The 17,309-nt window shown below is 42.3% G+C and overlaps 1 protein-coding gene across 2 annotated transcripts in view; it reads right to left on the reverse strand.

The window, feature by feature from the left end:
* Positions 1–2,310: 2,310 nt before the first annotated feature.
* LOC108911168 (polyadenylate-binding protein-interacting protein 1) overlaps positions 2,311–17,309 on the reverse strand; it is a 34,590-nt gene continuing 19,591 nt past the window's right edge. For both annotated transcript variants that reach the window (XM_018716028.1, XM_018716027.1), the window contains 3 exons: positions 11,485–11,651; positions 2,695–2,832; positions 2,311–2,643 (listed from right to left, as the gene is read on the reverse strand). In XM_018716028.1, coding sequence (XP_018571544.1) covers positions 2,544–2,643; positions 2,695–2,832; positions 11,485–11,651 — 405 coding nt within the window. In that variant the 3' untranslated portion in view covers positions 2,311–2,543. The remainder of the gene's footprint in view (positions 2,644–2,694; positions 2,833–11,484; positions 11,652–17,309) is intronic.

Below are 17,309 nucleotides of genomic sequence, written 5' to 3' on the forward strand. Positions count from 1 at the left end.
TTAGGTGAAGATTTTCAGCTTGTGTATGTTTTGTTTAAGGTAAAAAATGTTAAAATTCACTTCGTTGGGCAAATTTTGAGTATTTTAGACAAGAATACCAGAAAAATTAAATTCCTGAGGATAAACAGTGTCTATTTTCCACTTATCGATGATATACTAGAAGCAGATAATAGTGATATTGTTAGTAAACGTTACCTCTAGTTCTAGCAAAGAGTCTGAAAAAGTCATTCAGTGCTAGTGAAAAGTGACGTATGAACCCGAGGACCCTGTAAACTCTGAATTATCTAGTTCTGGTCACAGAATAGGATTATATAATTCTGTGTTCTGGTATTAATATCGTAATATTTTAAAGTATATAATTATTATAACCCTACTTTTCCCACTAGAGATCTGGAACCCGAATCGGAAGGACGAAAGCGTTTTAGGGAACCAGAAAACATTTAATGTCGAATCGAAAAAGAAATCAAAATTTAGGAGAAGAATGAATACATAAGTAGGTACCTACTGCAAGATATATTGTACCGGCTAAGACGTTTATCAATTCAAATTACAGCTGTAAGAAAAAATGCTTCGACAGAATAACGGAGGAAGATAGAAAGCGAGTTTTTCGACTTTTCTAGAAAATGGGTAATTTTTCTTCACAAAATACTTTTTTATGGTTTAGTTAAAAAAAACGAAGTCAAGGTTCATCGTCCCCGAAACCAAACTAGAGCTGAAAAAAGTACAACAAATTTGTATTATGTAAACGTTGGGCATATTTCACAAAATGTCTATAAAGATTACTTTATAGACATTTAAAATATCAAATGGGCGCTTACAACACGCTCACAAACGTGCGCGTCTTTCATCCCCTGGTAAAGATTTGCGAGGGAGATATACACCAGTAAATAAGACACCAGGAGAAGAAAAAATACAATATGTTCATGCCCATATAAATAGTTTTCCTGCATATCAGCCTCATTACACACGAACTCACAATCCAAACAGAGAATATCTCGACTCAAAATTAAACTTAAGGCTAATGTACAACCTGTACAAAGAAAAATGTTCTGAGGGACATATTTCTCCTGTTTCAGAAGGAATGTAGCGGAATACCATCACAATTTTAATCTTCATTTTCATATTCCATCAAAATATACTTGTGTAAAATGCGATTTGTTTAAAGCCAAACTGGAATGCGAGCCGGATGAACAGGAAACACGTAATTTAAATAGGTACTCAGTACACTTTGCACTTGCATGAAGCTGAAATGCAAGAAAAAGTTTGTTTAATGATAAGTGTATATCACTCAATAAAGGCAAAGTTTATGGATTTACCTTTGATTTAGAGAAGGCTTTACCATATCTAACATTAAGTTCCTTTACTGCCTATTATAAAAGAAATGTGTACAACCTAGGCATACATGAACTAGGTGAAGAGGAAACAGGTTTTATGTATGTTTGGGACGAAATTGCGGGGCATCACGGGGAGCTCAAGAAATAAGATGTATACGTAAACATATCTCAAAATATGCGAGTCGATCAAATCATATTATTGTCTACAGCGATGCTTGTGGTAGACAAAACCGCAGTTTCAAGGAGCGTTTGTTTTGGCTTATACTCTTAGCAGATACAGTACAATAGACCAAAAATTTACAGTTTCCGGTCATTCATTTCTACCAAATGATCGAGATTTTGGTAACAGAGCAATATGCTAAGAATAGGGTAAGATATGTACTGGTTCAAAGTAATTAAACAATGTCGATCAAAAAAAACATTTTCGGTATATGAAATGAAACAAAATGATTTTTATTCTTCAAAATTATTGGAGCAAACTGTAACGTCTCGCCGACGCCGCAATAAAAATGAAGACGGAAGTCCTGTATCCTAGTATTATTTTATAATGCTTTTATTATGTTAGAAGTTTTGTTGATCGACATTTTGTTTATGTTTCAACTATATGATTAAATGTTTGAAGACACAATTTGTATCAATCTAAATACCCTTGAAATAAGAAATTTGGTTTAACTAAGTCACAAAAATGAGGGGAAAAAAAGTGACAAAATTGATAAAAATATATAATTTCTCTTCCTAGAAGTTTAATCTAAAACCTTTTCTAAATTAATAAGACAGAAATTTTCAAATTTCTCAAATGAATATTTGTATCAATCAATGATTTAGGGGATGTTTGTAACCCTCCATATAATTTTTGAGGAAATCTTTGAGTAGTCGTTTTAGTAAAGCCTTACTTCATTTTGTGCACCATGTAGCATGTCTGGATCTTGGTCCCCCCATTATAATTTGCGAGTAACACCAATATAGAAAAATAACATTTTACAAAGACTGTGGTGCTTTATTTTTACTATTCATTATATCACATTTCATTAAATAAAAAGTCCTCTCGCATGTTGGACACGAAATTCAGAGTCTAGTAATTAGATATTAGATTAGAGTTCAGGTAAAAATTTTGTATAACAAAAATGCTTAGTATGAATATTATTTGTAAACATTACAGTTAAGCAAAAACACAATATATCAAAACATGAAAAATTAAACTGAAATAATTTAATGTTTACTAAGTTGTATAAATTCTTTAAAAGCTTCTTGAATTTCTGCATCCATTTCAGGTTCTGGATCACATAAATCATCTGGATCAGAATTATCACTAAAAAAAATAATTATTATACTTAATAAGGTACTGAATTGTATGGCTTACCTCAAATATTCTATATTTGAGTCTAAATGAGCTGTCAAAAATTCTCTCTCTTCATTAGTGAATGCATCTCCATCAGTGCGATAGAACGTTGTGTTAACAAGTTCCGCAGAATAAAATATGTCTGACATATCATCTACACTAAAACAAATTGGGCTACATTATTAGAGGAAAATAAAGATTTATAATTTAGTTACTACATAATACTAGATAATGGATTCTACAACATAAATTTTTATAGCTAAAAAAAATAGGAACATGAAAATTGGCTGATAATATCTTCTAGTCATGAAGAAACTACAAGATAAAAAATGATCACCCAATTTTCACTTCAGTTCTCTACTAGGCTTTATTCCAGCTGTCCATGCTTTTCTTGAAAAAATTATTTTATTGAGTTCATGCTGCATTGGGCAAAAATTTCCTAAAGAAATAATATTCCCAAAAATTATCGCAGCTTTTTCACGGTATCTGGATGGGGGAAGCAACGGAGTAACTAATTTTTCAGGTAGTGGCCTCGTGCCGTTTTCGGGAACAAGGGAACGATACACTTCGCGGAATTTACTACAATACTGTATGTTTTAAGGATTTAAAACAACAATTCGAGGTGTCGCAAATGTTCATTAGGTGACGTGAAGCCACTAGAATATCATCTATGTAGGCGAAACAGAGGTCTAAGCCTTGCAGCACATATCGACAAACCGCTGGAAATTCTGCGCAGAGTTGCGTAATCCAAACGTCATAAAACTAAATTCAAATAGTCCAAATTGCGTAGTAATCGCGGTTTTTGGAATGTCCTTTTCTGCTACCAGAATTTGGTTAAAGGCGCGCACTAAACCAATACTACTGAACACTGTTTTATCTTGAAGGGCCCTCCTTCATGTATCTACCTTGTCGTGGTGAAGGGGCTTGCGTGCATCAATGAGTCTGAGGGCCATGCCGACGGAAATTTGCCAGAAGGGTCTCCCATGTCGGAAGGGTCTTGGATGAGATGCCTGACTAACAGATACCGCACACACACCAACACGCCACTACACTCACAACACCATTCATCACGAAATACGCAACACTCAACACACACACACACATGTATACACACATTCTTACACGTTCGGGCACGGTCATTCCAACTCCCCCACCCTTCCGCTGCGAAATACCGAGGCTGGACCCCAGTAAAGAGGTAATCTGGAGAGGTAGCGGTGAAAGAAGCTAGGGATGGTGCACCTAATGCCGCCTGACAGTATAGAGGCCCACCCTTGCCTAGCCGGCGTAGGGGGCTGCCTCATCATCAGGTGTATAATCCCGGAGCGTGTAGTAGTGCCAGGTGGCGCCTGGATAAGGGCCCTGCTGCACGCTCCAGGGGGCTTCACCAGCGGCTGCCAGACCCTTCTCTCTGGGAAAACGTTCAACCATGGCTGAACAGTGGAAGTAGGGACTTGGATTTTCGTGAGGTTTCATTGTACCAAGCAAAAACATCACTACAGAGAAAACACCCCTTTCTAAAAAGTCCCATGGAAGACAAAGAAAAGAATATTGTAAACGTACCAACAAATCAAAATACCGAGCACCCTCAGAGAAGGGGTTAGAGCGGGCAAATCCTGCCTCGCCTGGTTCACCCTCGAGAGAGGATGAACTACTAAAGTCCTCTGATGGTGACCGAGGGGTCACAGGAATGTGACTCCATGGATACAGCCGACAGAGAGACCAGGCAAAAGGAAAAGAGGAGAGAGAAAAGGAATAAGGCTAGGGCAAAGAGAAGGAGGGAAGTGAAGGAGGCCAGGAAAGGGTTGCAAGGGACATCAGGCCCAGCGTGCCCATCCGAGACCCAACACTCCATGTCGGCACCAACGGATAGCGGACCAGGGACCAGTACCTCGAAAGAGGGATCCCAAGGAACCAGCAATCGAAGGCCGGCAAAACCTCGAGGCCCTCAGGCAAGGCGGAAGTGGAGGGAGGACAAGAGGGAAGCCAAGAGGCGGTCCTTTGTTCTTCTCTCTGCTCCAGCAGCGGTCAGGGAAGGGGGGCCGGGAGGTCCTAAAGGGCAGCCAGGCCCCTCGACCCAGACCAGCCAAAAAAGGTCGAGGGCGGACAAAACAACACCGCCAGAGAGAGAGGAAGAGGGTTAGGACCTTCCCATCGTTATCCGGGGGGGGGGGGACCACATGTGTCTCCCTTGTTAAGAGGGAAAGCGGTGGCGGCGCCGCCACGGAGGGCCGATGAGAGAGTACCTAAAGAAAAGAAGGAAAACCAGGTGGTCATATTATCCAATCGTGAGGGTGGTATGATCACCCCCCCCCCCTGAAGGACAAAGACTGAGGGAAAATCTTGTCTCTGAGATTTTTCGGACCATGGTGGGCCCCGAAGGGGGACCTCGAGGACCGGAACTCCGTTTCAGGAACTCGGGCTTGGTAGATCCGGGCTGGTTCCTGGTGACGGCTCAGAACGAGACCTCAGGAGACTGGCTCCTGGAAGGATGGGTACCTCTGGCCGAGGGAGACGTCGCTTACCGGGCAATCCGGGCAAGTGATGCACCATGGCCAGAGAAGGTTGGTTTCTGGCTGAGAAGCCCAGAAGTCAACCTTCCCTAAGTGCGATGCTGGAACTTCAAAATCGCTCCCTAGAGGTTGGAAGATGGTAGCATCTAGAGACGACAGGAGGACCTGGGGGTGGCATCTGACCTTTATGGTTGGCCAGGACATATCCAGGCGCCTAGAGGAGGCCGGGTGGGTCCTCTACTTCGAGTTGGTTACTCTGGCGGTGCGCCGGATGCCGACTTGGAGCGGAGCGGTCCACCAGCCACCCAAGGCGCCGGGGGAACCCGGGCCGACCAAGGACGTAAGCCCCCCCACTGCACCATCAGGCCCCAAGATGAATACATTGCAAGTGAGGCAAATTAATCTCCAGCACAGTCAGCCACCGGGGAACTGGTGAAGCTACTAACAGGTAAGACAGGAGAATTAAATTTTAATCCAGGAACCTTATGTTTACAGGAATCGAGTAGTGGGGCTGTACCGCCTACAATTGCATAGTCGGGAAGGAGGATGGAGCCGAGCCACCTCGGACCTAATGGCGTCCAAGGAATTCCGGATGGTATCACTACAAATGGGGACCAGGGATGCAGCCATCCTCGAATATAAGGTAAGTGGAATTAGGCGTAAGGTTAGTAGCATATACCTCCTTTATGATACTGGTAGACTACCGCCTACTAAAGAGAAAATATAGTTAATTTTGCTGAGAATAAAGGTCTGCCTGGTAATAAGGTGGTAATGATTGGGTGTGATGCAAATGCTCACCACACGGTATGGGGCAGCGGGGATGCTAACTCCCGTGGGGAGGCGTTGCTGGAATATATAGCAACCACAGACCTGCAGGTCATGAATAGGGGAAAGGAGCCGACTTTTGTGAACCGCATCCGGAAAGATGTGATTGACATTACGTTGGCTTCTCAAAGTATTACAGAAGGGATTTCTGGATGGAGGGTCACGGACTGCATCTCGATGTCCAATCACAGGATGATCGCTTTCGAGATGAAGTCGGATTCGGAAACGATGACTCTCCGACGAAATCCAAGGGCAACAAACTGGGAGGCATACCGTGGTAACCTAGGGAGCTCCCTAGAAGCGAGCAACCGGGGTGAACGAATAATCTCCACAAGGCAGTTAGACAACGAGGTAGAAACCCTGAGCAGTTGCATCGTCTCGGCATATGAGGAGGCTTGCCCTCTCAGGGCGGCAGGTGGGCGCAAGGTCCGCTGGTGGAATAAGACCCTAGAGGGTCTCCGCCAGACGGCCAGGCGGCTCTTCAACCGAGCTGTCAGGGAAGGGGAAGGGGCCTCTTGGGACCATTACAAAACTGCAAGGAGAGAGTTTAAGAAGGAACTTAGGCGCAGTAAGAGATCTGGCTGGAAGGCATACTGCAGTGAGCTGGAGTCCCTGCCGGAGACAGCCAGATTAATGAAGATCTTAAGCTGCGACAAAAGGGAGAAATTAGGATCATTAAAGAGGGAAGATGGGACTTGGACCACTTCAAGCAAGGAGTGTTTGGAACTTCTGCTGGAAACTCATTTTGCAGGTGGAAGCCATGTCGTCGAGGGCACCAGGGCGGAGCCAATGCCACAAGCAGATTGGCTCCTGATCGAGGAGCTCATTGGCGACGAGGCAGTAACCTAAGCAGTGAATGAGTTCGATCCCTACAAGGCAGCGGGGCCGGACGGAGTTTTCCCGTCGTTGTTGCAGAGGGGCCTGGACATTCCCTTGATGAGGGTCTTCAGGGCCAGTCTGGCGATGGGCTACGTCCCACAGGCTTGGAGGTCAGCCAAGGTGGTCTTCATCCCCAAGGCTGGGAAAGAACTTCGGCGAAGTCTTTTAGACCTATTAGTCTCACATCCTTTCTGTTTAAAACGATTGAAAGGATTGTGGACAGGTATCTGGTGGATGGGGCGTTGAGTAGATACCCAATCCACACGAACCAGCACGCATATAGGCGGGGCAGGTCCACAGAGACGGCCTTACATAGTGTCACACATAAAGTAGAGAAGGCCCTTCAGTACAAAGAGGTCGTATTGGCAATATTCTTTGATATATAAGGCGCCTTCGACAAGGCAAAAACTGGGACCATATGCAACTCGCTCCAAGACCGGGGCACATCGCCTATCGTGGTCGAGTGGGTGAGTTCGGCATTGAAGAAAAGGAAGGTTAGTGCAGTCATGGGGGACTGTCGTAGGGACCTGGGAGTGGGAGGGGGATGCCCTCAAGGCAGCTGCCTCTCCCCGCTTCTATGGTGCCTAGTAATGGACGGTCTCCTGGAACGCCTAACCTCGGAGGGTTACAGTGATGCCCAGGCTTACGCCGATGATGGCGTGATTCTAGTCGCGGGCCGGTTTTTGGACGTGGTATGCGACAGCATGCAGGGAGCCTGTAGGATCATAGAGAGGTGGTGCGAGGAGATGGGGCTCTCAGTCAACTCAAAGAAGACTGAAATGATCCTATTTACAAGGAGAAGGAAGATAGGTGATTTCAGGGCTCCAACCATGTATGGGAGGCCCCTGACTTTGGTCAGGGAAGTCAAATACTTGGGGGTAAACTGTCGTGGGGGCCACAGGTTGAGAGGATTACCCGGAAATCAGTGGCAACCCTCTGGTAGTTAAGGAAGGTAGTTGGCAAAAACTGGGGACTCAATCCAAGGGTGCTTCACTGGGTGTACACGGCGGTGGTCAGGCCGAGGCTACAGTATGGGGCCTTGGTCTGGTGGCCGTGTGTGGGCCGGGTGACGGTAGCCAGGAAGTTGGTGAGAATCCAGAGACTTGCCTGCTTAGGTATTACAGGGGCAATGAGGAGGACCCCAACGGCCGCGTTAGAGATCCTTCTGGGGCTGCCGATCCTTCCTACATGGATTATGAGGGAGGCGATGGCGGCATACCTTAGGATAAGGGACGCAGGCAGTTGGAGAGCGAAAGGACGCACTGAGGGCCATGCTGCCGTGGCCCTCAGGGCGGAGAGGGACATCCCAATATCCGCCATGAGAGTTACGGAAGCTGAGGACCGGCTTAGGTTAGGAAGGAAGTATGTCACCACTTTCCCCTCGAGAGAGCAGTGGAAGCAGGATGGTGATATGTTCTCTCCGCGATCCCTAGTGTACTATACTGATGAATCTCGGGTAGAAGACGAGTTTTCAGGAGCAGGAATTTATCTGGAAGGCAGCGGCATCCAAGAAAGCTTTTCACTGGGTATGTATGCTACAGTCTTCCAGGCCGAGGTTTTTGCTATTTTGATGGTAGCAAGCAAGGAGGAGGTAAGGAATTGTGCAGAGAAGATTTTTATCTGCTCCGACAGTCAGGCCGCGCTCAGAGCGGTTAGCTCCCCGAGGACTAGGTCTGCCCTTGTCCAGGAATGTGGAGACGCTCTAGTCATTGGCCAGACGAAGAGAAGTAGAGTTGGTTTGGGTCCCAGGCCATATGGGCATCCCTGGTAACGAGAGGGCGGATCAATTAGCTCGTCTCGGGTCCAGGGGACCTGGACAGGGACCTGAACCAAGCTTAGGTATCACACGAGGCAGCATTAATGGGGCCCTCAATAAATGGGCCTATCAAACATTAGGTCAGGATTGGAGGAGAAATAGAGGATGTAGGCAGGCCCAGTTTTATGCATGGACCTAGCAAATCCAAGACAAGATGGCTGCTGAGCCTCAGTCGAAGAGCCCTAAACCAAATGGTGGGAGTTCTGACAGGCCACGGAGGCATTTAAGCTTAATAGGAATTGAGGACCCTCTATGCCTGAAATGTGGCGAAGGGGAGGACACCCCTGTCCACCTTCTGGGACAGTGTGCAGCCTTTGGGAGAATAAGACATAAAGTCTTTGGTGCTGAAGAGCTGCAAGGGGTTGAGGTGAGAGACCTTCCATGGACCAAAATCCTGGCGTTCATTCATCGGTAGATTCGAGGAAGGTCAGAGGCAGAGAGTGGTTAGGTGATGGGACGACGTGGTAGGCAAAAAGGGCCCACTTGAGGCCTAATTGCCAGGCTGAGGCCGCCCCTTTACTACTACTACTACTATCTTGAAGGGCCTGAGAAAAATATTGGATATCCTAACTGGGTATCGATCGCGGGAAATCCTCGCGTGATGCCCAGGAACTTAGTGATGGAAAGGCGATACACATACGCGCCATGGTTTCGAACTCGCGTTTCGCAATTTTTAACTTATCTGATGCAAGACGTCGTGGTCGTTGAGCAACTGACGGGTCCGGTGTAATTATATGATATCTGGTACTATGGTTAACACTTCGGGTATTCCTTATGGTGCGTAATTTCCGGGAATCGATGCAGCACTTCCAGTATAGTAGCCTATTCTGAATGTCTACGAGTAATCCATAATTGCTGGAAAGTCACCGCCTATTATAAGTTTGGCCACGTCAGCCACTACGAATTTCTATGTAAATTGTCGCCGCTGTCCAAGGTTTAATGAAAGATTGAGGGTGCCATATATGTTAATCACTATGCCGTTCACCATGGAAATTCGTAGGCAGATTTCTCTCGCAGTTTCGGCAAGCGAGAGATCGGATACACACAGAACTGCACCAGTCTATCAACAATTTTTGTTTAGAGTGTTTATCCGTAGCTAACAAGCGACTGATTTCGTTGGGCTAATGACGTCTGTCGCCATCAACGATTGCCCCTCTCGTTTTTCGCGTTGAAATTGAATGGTTTTCGATACTTATTAACTTCTGGGCCGAAGTTTCAGTGGTACCAACACATGCTGTTACCTTCGTATCTTTTGTCTCGGGACCTTGATCGCGAGCGCGTCCTCGGCCTTACATAACGTCGCTGTTAGTTGTTCCGACCTCTTAACTTTTATTTACAGAAACTACACTAGTGGTCGTTTCGGACATTTCAGCGAGTGGGCCATCCACATCCGCTAACGAATCCGTAATTTCCGCTCTTTTGTCTAGCCTGTATGCCCTGCGAGTATGACTTGTATTTGTTTAGGTAGTCGACCTAACCACAAAATCTATAACACTTCTTCGGGAAATGTTGTCCCTGCGAGTCCACGGAAGTGACGGGGGAATTGTGATAGTTTCCTATCACCGAGGCTCATTTTTTAACAGTCGACGCGTATTCTGCTTTCGAGATGAACCCATTCTTTTAATGAGTTCACTTTTTAATAGTATATAAGATATCGCGCATTTCCACAGCGTACCTTGGGTCGAGGCTACTTACGGCATTTTGTACGGTACCAAATTATGCCCGCGGCATCGAAATTGCTTTCCAATAATGTAAAACACTGCTCCGGGTCTGATGGAATGGACGGAGGCACCTTCACAGAAACGTGATCCACCGACGGTAGATTCGATTTGTTATTAGATGCAATATTCATAGTAGCGAGTCACTAACAGCGTCGGTCCTTTGTTTCTTCTAATCACGTCGGGGTCACCACTAAAATAAACTTACACCAAGCAACACAACAATTAATTTGTTTTGGAACTAAGTATTAAGAAAACGTGACGATGTATAAAAAGAAATTGATGATATCGCAAACTATACTCTGCAACGGTGCGACGAGAAGAGTGCTACATCACTACACGTTATTTCACATTTATATCCCAAAAATTACCTGCCCACGTGAATGTCAATGTTTTTGGTCATTGTCCATGGATTAGGGCTATTAATGGATTAGGATGTTTTAATTGCACCGACAAATACTCTTAATGCAGGAAAATGTATTTAAATGTACAATGCGACAAACATTCAAGATAATAAGTATTACTTTATTATATACATGAAAACAGTGACGCAGGAGATGTGTGTCCCCACAGTAATATAAAACATACTCGTATTATTATAAAAACATGGTAGCGTTTTTAAGTTTAAATATTAAAACCAGATCAAATTTGTGCCCCGAGTGTGAAATGCAATTTTCCAAAACTTGGGACCCTATGTGCAATTGCGATTTTCAGTCGTTGCAATAAAAAGATCATGATAGCAGTACCAGGCACTTCTGAATTTCAGGCAATTTTTTTTTACTGAAAATTGGAAATGCATAATTTTTAAATATTAACGACCAAAAATCGCAAGCACACGCAGTTCCTTAATTTGCATACTTTATAGGTTGTTTTAGCAACAATGAATGGTCAGTTCTTACCCCAATACATACATTTATGGATAATACAATAGTAATTAATTAATTGAATTAATAAAATATATGGGACAGTTTAAAAGAAATACTTGTTTAAATTATAATAATTATTATAAATAAGTACAATTAATTCATCTCTCCAAATACTGTATTAATTAATTTAAACTTACTCATTGGATGACTCAACTGAATATCCCCAATTAGATGATCTTAAGGTACAGATGGAGTTTATTAAATTAATCACTGATCCAGTTGCAGATTCCTTAGCCAATTTAAGTCGAACTACAACCTCATCTAACTCGAATTTGTTACTATATTCAAGAGAGTGTCCAGTTAACTAAAACCATATATTCATTATATAATAAATGCACAGGGTGGGCCTTATGTAATGGTACATAGTAATTTCCTTGCGCAAAAATACTGCGATTTATACCTTATTCCGAAAGCAATAGCACAGACAAAATAGCTATCGCCCAGACCGCTAGTGGAATAGCCCACCAGCTAAATTTCCGAATTGCCGATAGAGTATACCACCAGCAGAATTTTAGGAATGCAAATGCAGCATCCGGCATTCCTATGCTATCCTACCAACATATAAACAACACTTTGGCAATGTTGCCAGGCGTACTTACAGATTTATTTTGTACACATTTTTATGAATATCTGTTCTTTGCGTTACTGTATTTACTTAAATGTATGATGTAGGTACTGATAACAATGTTTTAAAGAATCAACGAATATCTAACCTATCACAGTTAGGTTATTTAATCATAATTTCGTTAATTAGCTACTATTTTCATTTTTTGGTATTGAAATACTGCAGAAAATATATTTCCAAATAAACAAAATCGTAATATTTTAAACAGCTTGCAATATATATATATTTAATATTTGATGATGACGATAAATTTATTTAATATGCAAGGTGGGTTATTAGTACGTCGCGGAATGTANAATATTTGACGACGATAAATTTATTTAATATAAAAGGTGGGTTATTAACCGCCTCGCCCTGGTACGTAAGAAACAACAGTATTTTACGAGACTCAAAATACGCTAACGCGACACAGACAATACGTACACACCCAAAAATACATGGACGTGGCCGCGAGACACGACAACCCCCTCCTTAGACAAGCCGTTCACTACGTAGCTGACGTGACAGACACATACAGGCGACCTATATCCACGCACCGGCCTGTAAGTCACTGACTCAGAGGCCGCGTGCATTTCCTAGCTACAAACTATTCCCAAAAACTCACTCCTTACGATGACTAGACAAACCGGCGAAAAAAGAAAAATCAAGACACGAAGAACGCCCGAAGAGGCTCCCCTGCCGGCGGGGGCCAGCCAGGGCAAGAGGAGGTTCCGCAAAGCGCCTATACCGGCCATGCTTGTGGTCGAGGTAGACGATGGACGGGGCCCACCTTCATGAGGCTGCCCAGCCTACAGAGATAAGGCAGGACAAAGAGGGATAGTCCCCCTCGGTCCCAAATTATCGAGGCCGCGTTTAACGCCTAATATAACGGCGCGTGGGTTATTAGTATATACTTTGCGGAATGTAGGTAAATGTTTTTTTTATTTTGACATCCACTTATAGTTTTAATAATAGAAAAAATATGTTTAAAGTAAAAAAAATCATTAAAAAAAATTAAAATTCATCCTTATTTGAAATAACAAACAACGATTTTGATAAATAACCTTTACAACATAAGGAGAATACCTAAAAACGAAAAAACATTAAAATACCTGCAATTTTTACAATTTTTCAACATGCAAGTAACTGTGATGATACTGTTGAAAATATGCTTTAATTTATGTTTATTGCTTTAAAAACAAATTCAGAATTATCAAACATTTCGTCCTTTATTTCAAAATTTTTAAATTTTAAGGTCTAATAATATATTTTGTTGAAGTGTCCCCACAAAAATATGTTTATAGGACTGAGATCGGGGCTGTTTTCTGGCCACCTAAGGTTTCTAATAATATTTTTTAGTGTTCTTTTTAATTTTTTTTAAATTTTTTAAATTAAAATAGGTTATTCTGATAATGATAAATCCCACGTATTTTTAAAGAAAGGTTTGTTTCTATCGTTTGCGATAGAAGAACTTTTGCACATTATTGTTATTTGAATAATACAGTTTAATTATCTTTTATTTTTAGTCATCAGAATAACCCGTTATAATTTTTTTTAATTTTTTAATTAATTTAATGTGTTACTTTGATAATGATAAATGCCACGTATTTTTTAAAAAATGTTCGTTTTTCGTTTGCGATAGAGATAGAGTGACTTGGTCCTCATAGAGAGTTTTTCTCCCTTTGCTGCTTCAGGAGTCTCTGGGGCTTCTCCAGCATATTCAGGACACCTAGGGAAGGAGCGTGGGGTAGAGTGTGTGACCTTTTCAGCCTTCGTCATCGAGCTATGACGTCACAACGTATAAGAAAATAAACGATTTTTGCTCGTAACTAGGGTTACCAGATCTATTTCATGACAGACCCGGAGATATAACTATGACGCCTAAAAAAATATATAAATTGTTGATTTCGAAGAAATCGATGTCTAAAAAGGACGCCGCAATCAGGAAATATCTTCTTCGAGACGGCAGATCTTACGAATCAGGAAATGTTCTTTCCGCAACAAACAAACTGGGTCAAACCCGGAGATCTGGCAATCCTACTCGTAACTCGGAAATGGCTGGAAATATGAACAAATCTCCCTTTGGTTCTGAGTAGAGCATTCGGTGGGTGAGGTAAAGCGGGGTGTCATAATATATGAAAGAAAAAAAAACAGTATTTGCTTGTACCTCGGAAATGACTCGAAATATTAAATAATCTCCTATGGTTCTGATTGGTGATCGAGTGAAAAACGTCCGAAGTCCGCATGTCGAAAAAAAAATCCGAGACCAACGGTGTGTGACATCATAGAATAAAAAAGTGTTTATTACTCGGAAACGGTGCGTCGTTAACAAAATCTCCCCTACCCCCCTGGTGCTGATTGTCCGTTCTGCGTTGTATGCAAAAGGTCCGAAGTCCGTATGTCGAAAATGAATTTTGGAACAAGAGAGGTGTGACGTCATATAGTAAAAAGGCCGTATAACTCGGAAATGGTGCGTTGAATCGAAAAAATAATTCAAAAAATCTCCCCGACCCCTCGGATTCTGTATGTCCCTTCTGCGTTGAATGCAAAAGGTCCGAAGTCGATATATCGAAAATAAATTTCGGAGAGAAGAGGTGTGAATCGATACAGTAAAAATGGTCTTTATAACTCGAAAACGGTGAGTTGAATCGAAACAATAATTTAAAAAATCTCCCCCACACCCCTGATTCAGGTTGTCAGTTCTGCGTTGAGTGCAAAAGGTCGGAAGTCGAAAAACAAAAAAATTTGTCAACAATTGTAACATCAGTAGCGAACGCATTATCTTATCTCTCATTGATTGATGATTTGTTGTTTTTTTTAAATAAATTTCGTATCAACTACCCCTTGAGGTTCCAACAATTTTATTAAATAAACATATAACTCTTCAATTATATAATTAAATGCAATACATTTATTTGGCAGTTATTATTGGCAACAAAGCCACCGCTAGAACTGCCTCCTATTACCGAGTAGAAAAGTTACCACGCTAAATTTTATTGCTGGATGCCGGCTAACAAGACCCTGCATCCTTTTTAGGTTGCTAAAATTAAAAGACCAATAATTTAAATCTATTAATAGTTTTGCCATTTTTAGGGGGCACCACCTACAGCAGTTTACCGCTGAGTCCGCATGACACGGAATTAATAAAAATTTACGTTGCAGTTTACACATTCCTGTGATTGTCCGTAATGAATTTCTTATTCGGATTCCAATATCGGCCATCTGCACTCTTTAGATCTACAGGCTAAACTGAGTGTATATTTAAATGATGCCAACTATGCAGGTCAGAAAATTTAGTCAGGTTGATAAATTTGATACTTGCCAGCATAACTGACAGTGTAGATACATCTTTCGTAGCTTGTTCAGATATGTGAGTACTGAGAATAGTGCCATGTTGATGGTCGCTAGTTCATGGCGTTTTCTTTAATTATGATGTATGAAGACTGCGAGCAAACTTCAAATTTCGCCCCGAGTTCCAATCCAAACGTCAAACCACCGCGCTATAGTGCCGAAAACCGCTCCGTCGACGTAGAGATTGCAAAGCCGGAGTACGCTCGAGGGCGATTCAGAGAAAACCGAGTAGCTACGTCAAACAACGGCGTCGCCGGATAAGAAACTCCAATAATCGCCCGTATTGCTAACTGTCCACCACAGACCGCAACGTTTCAGGACAACACGAGATTCCCGAGAGCCGACATCCTACCGGGACAAGTACTTGGCCAGTACGTGTGAGGTAGAATCCACATTTCAAGTTAACAACTTTAGAGTCAGTAAGAAGTACAACAGTCTCTCTCTGAGCTTGTGCGTGTGGGTTGCGCGCGGATGGAGGCGAGTCCGTGTCTATTTGTAGGTGAGTGGTGTGTGGTGAAGCGCCTGGGTCAATTGTCGGTAATTGTGTAATAGTAATAATAATAACAATAATAATAATCGACGCTCAGCCATGTAACAGATATGCTTTATAGGGTTTACATTTTCACTCATAAGTTAGTGGTTGAACTGCCAAGTTGATCGCAACTAAAAAATTTCTCTTCTGTCTTATGGTATGAAAACAAACATTATACTGCATGAGGATGAAGTGATTACCCAAACGTCTACACATGGGCAAAACATGAACAGTGTTCCTGGGGTGATTAGAAATGTAGATATTCGCGGATATACCTGCCCATACCATCACTGAATCACCATTGAAAGCCGCGAATGGCTACATAAAATTATAGCGATAAAGTTCATTCCGGGGGCACCAAACGTGAGAACGTATGTCACTGTCGAAAGTGAATCAGGATTCGTCAGTGAATAATACACAGGTCCACTATCTGCGATCCCAACGGGCGTAGGCTGGCTGGGTTCTACAATGCCTAAGTGTTAGCATAAGCACGCGACTTGGGCAGCAAGCATGTAGTTCTTGCTCTCGAAAACGATTTCGAACCGCTGACGCCCAAAATCTGTTGCCGCCGAGGGGATTGTCGTCGACGATTTCGGAATCGATAAGCTAAAGTAATAAGTACGCAGTAAGTATTAGAGATTTCCGGAAGAAAATACGATTGATTGGGAGTATACAACTTCCTGCAATTAATTTTTTGACGGTTGTGCAGCATTGTGAATATTGTAAAAATATATGGATTTATATGAATAAAAGAATTTTTTTAATTGATTTTCCGCAAAAGTGACAATTTCAATCATTTCAATCAAATTGAAAGAAAAGCGACAGTTTGAATTCGATAGGATTTCTTTGGAATAGGTTAAAGCAAAAATATATTTAGTCTATTCATTACCTATTTGTAAAGTTATCTCAAGTTTAACAAAAATCCTTAAATACGCAATATTCGAAACCCTGCTTAGATTTTCTATATGATTATTAGTTCCCGAGTAGTTATTCTGGTGGTTCCAGATTGGAACAGTGCCTTAAATACTCAACCTTGGATTTGGATTGTGATCCCAGGTAGTGAATCACTAGGTTTTAGGAGATAGGACGTCTCTGGCTTGGTCTCATAATTAGCTGCCAACCCTGAACAGGCCGATTCTATGATCAAAACTAAGTAAAAAAGTTCATATGAACATGTGTCCGGAAATGCTTCCTAAGGGCACAGGGACCCATTGAAGAAGGAGGAATGGAAATCATTTTTTTGCAATATCTCTCAATCGCGTTGTGATAAATGAATGAAATTTGGTATACACAGCTAAATTTTGATGAGCAATTTGATGGACTAATCCATTTATTTCCACAAGGTCCATTGGGGTGGGTACGGGGGGGCCCTTGGTACTTTGCGTGTGTAACTTTTTCATCTTTGACTTTTTAACAAATTGGACAGCAAATTCCGTTTTCCCGAACTGTTTTACGTTAAAAAGGTACTCTTGTTT

Source organism: Anoplophora glabripennis, unplaced genomic scaffold (genome assembly GCF_000390285.2).
Source record: "Anoplophora glabripennis isolate ALB-LARVAE unplaced genomic scaffold, Agla_2.0 scaffold831, whole genome shotgun sequence".
In the NCBI taxonomy this organism is placed as follows: domain Eukaryota; kingdom Metazoa; phylum Arthropoda; class Insecta; order Coleoptera; family Cerambycidae; genus Anoplophora; species Anoplophora glabripennis.